The 2,566-nt window shown below is 41.6% G+C and overlaps 1 protein-coding gene across 1 annotated transcript; it reads left to right on the forward strand.

Moving 5' to 3' along the window:
• Positions 1 to 479: 479 nt before the first annotated feature.
• Positions 480 to 1,778, forward strand: LOC104962387 (galactocerebrosidase-like). The gene is made up of 3 exons (XM_010790827.1): positions 480 to 750; positions 1,426 to 1,494; positions 1,577 to 1,778. The coding sequence occupies exons 1-3, from the start codon at positions 619 to 621 to the stop codon at positions 1,646 to 1,648; spliced, it is 273 nt and encodes a 90-aa protein (XP_010789129.1). The 5' UTR covers positions 480 to 618; the 3' UTR covers positions 1,649 to 1,778.
• The last annotated feature ends 788 nt before the right edge of the window (positions 1,779 to 2,566 follow it).

Raw genomic sequence — 2,566 nt, forward strand, 5'->3', positions numbered from 1 at the left:
TGATGGTGAGAAGCTAAATTATCTATTAATTATGTCAATGACAGGGAGTTTGATTGTTGAAATAGGGTGTTAGCGGTCTTGTTGGTGTTCAAAGAAGAATGACAACACTGTAGATCACCAACACTATGGTTTATTTTTTATTCACAGGCAAGTCAACGTTGTCGCAGTAAAAGTCCCAAGATAGCTCCTGGTGCAATAAAATGTTTCCTTGCAGTGTTTTACTATTAAGTCTGATGTTTCTCTATGTAGATGTGTTTCCGAGCCGCTCCGATTACAACGAGAGTTACAACGAGAACGTGACGTCATAATTACACTAGACGAATCCTTTCTAGCCATAACCCTGTTTGAGGGCTTGATAGCCCACTCCCCCTCCACACCGCTCCACACTCGTTGGTTTGGAACAGCCCTCAATATGGCGGACCCTCCGCGTGAACGCGCAAACGGAGGGGTAGGGTGTAGGGGTCGTTCTTATTATACATCCATGGTAGGGGTAGGGTGTAGGGGGCGGTTTGGGAATGGGCCTCCGTCACTGCTGTTGGGATCATGTGACTGCTCAACAGCACTGTCAAGTGACGCACAGAGCGTGAGCGTACACACAGCGGTACCCGGCAGAGAGTCATGGAGCTGCTGCGGGTCGCGGTGTTCCTCGGGCTGTGTCTGGGGGCCTGCTGCTGTCAGGCCGTGGTTCTGAGCGACTCAGCGGGCCTGGGGAGAGGCTTCGACGGGATAGGAGGTCTGAGCGGCGGAGGGGTGAGTTTAGCAACGCTTCCATCTACTTCCGGTACCGCGACGAGCTGTCCACAGAGGGAGCGAGAGAAAGAACCTCAGATGATGAGTCTGTCTGTTTATCTCAGCAGAGAAGTAGTCAGACCTTCTACTAAAGTAAAAGTAGAAGTACTCAGATCTTCTACTAAAGTAAAAGTAGAAGTACCAGAGAGCAGGAATACTAGTCTGTTACAAGTAAAATACAGAAGGTGTAACTAAAGTCTGATTTAAGAGTTGATCATATTTCAGATCATTAATCCAAATCTGTAGTAACTAAAGGTATTAAATACATTTAGTTGAGTACACTATATTTCAATTAGTTAGAATAGTCTTAAAATAGTTTTTAGAATAACTCCCGACAGTACTATTTTTTTATTTTGGTTACCTATTCTTCTTTCTGTGTCTCTGTATGCACCACATATATACCAAAGCATATTCCTCGTATGTGTAAACCTACTTGGTAATAAAACTGATTCTGATTCTTCTGATTCTTATTTACCTCTGAACTGTAGTGGAGTAGAAGCACAAAGTAGCACAAAATTGAAATACTCAAGTAAAGTACAAGTACCTCAAAATTGTACTTTAGTACAGTACTTTAGTAAATGTACTGAGTTACTTTACACCTGTGATTCTCATTCACATTTGTCTACTTGTTCCCAGGCGACGTCTCGGTTACTGGTGAATTATGCCGAGCCCTACCGCAGCCAGATATTAGACTTCCTGTTTAAGGTATGAAATGATAAAGCTATTCGTACAGTTTAGTTGAACGTTTTCGGACACTAATGCACGCCTTTCATTTGTTTGCCTTCAGCCAAACTTTGGAGCTTCCTTGCACATACTGAAGGTGGAGATCGGAGGAGACGCTCAGACTACTGGTCAGTGATATTCAGTAACACAGAGACCAGGTTGGGGGAGTAACGGATTACATAATGGGATTATGTCAGGATACCAACAAAATCTAACTGTATTCCCTTACAGTGACATTAAGATAAAACATAATCAGATTACTGTTACATTTAAAAAATAAATAATCCCTTTTATTTATAAGCGCACTTTTCATTCGCGTAAACAAAACTCAAAGTGCTACAGATTACTTGCAGGATTACAATGAATCAATAAAGAATGCTATATTATAGGTAGACGTACTGCCTGAATTTTCATTTTGGTTATCATCCAGGCTACTTTCATTCTTCTATTTTTAAATATATTTTTTGAATGCAATAGGTGGAACAATGTATCGAAACAAAAATACAGTTTGCTTTTAATTAGGGCCGGGACTTTAACGCGTTAATTAAGATTAATTAATTACACAAAAATTAACGCGTTAAAAAAATTAACGCATTTTAATCGCACTTATTTTTGCACCGCGGAACGTTTCTCACTGGATGAGTTTCAGGGGTACCGATTATACTGGAGCACCAACTAACGTTAATTACTTCAGACAACAACAAACCACAGTGAACAATAGTCAAACGTGAACGAAGAAGCTGATGAGACCGCTTTGGTTGGCCCCGTGAATGGGACATTTTGTTTTAAAAAACGGACGGATGGAAGCGTCAATAAGAGCACGGTTGTTTGCAAATTATGCAAAAAGGAATTCGCATATCACCGCAGCACATCAAGCCTCAAGTATAGCAGCCAGCGTGGAAGCTAGCGTGGACGTTAGCCCGACTCGGAGTACAAGGACCCACACCCAATTCGCGTTGATCAAACAGTGGCCTATGCAACAGAGAGATTTTATTTTTCATCAGGATATTGGAAGAATAGGAGGGATTGAGGTCAATCACTGGCACTTTTTTAA

This window comes from Notothenia coriiceps, unplaced genomic scaffold, assembly GCF_000735185.1.
Source record: "Notothenia coriiceps isolate Sejong01 unplaced genomic scaffold, NC01 NC01_scaffold00034604, whole genome shotgun sequence".
Taxonomy (NCBI): Eukaryota; Metazoa; Chordata; class Actinopteri; order Perciformes; family Nototheniidae; genus Notothenia; species Notothenia coriiceps.

What these genes read in the sequence shown, in the direction of transcription:
- LOC104962387 (XM_010790827.1), top strand. Translation starts at nt 619, where the DNA reads ATGGAGCTGCTGCGGGTCGCGGTGTTCCTCGGGCTGTGTCTGGGGGCC. An exon ending in GAGGTCTGAGCGGCGGAGGG is followed by an intron (nt 751 to 1,425) that starts GTGAGTTTAGCA and finishes ACTTGTTCCCAG; the next exon opens with GCGACGTCTCGGTTACTGGT. An exon ending in TATTAGACTTCCTGTTTAAG is followed by an intron (nt 1,495 to 1,576) that starts GTATGAAATGAT and finishes GTTTGCCTTCAG; the next exon opens with CCAAACTTTGGAGCTTCCTT.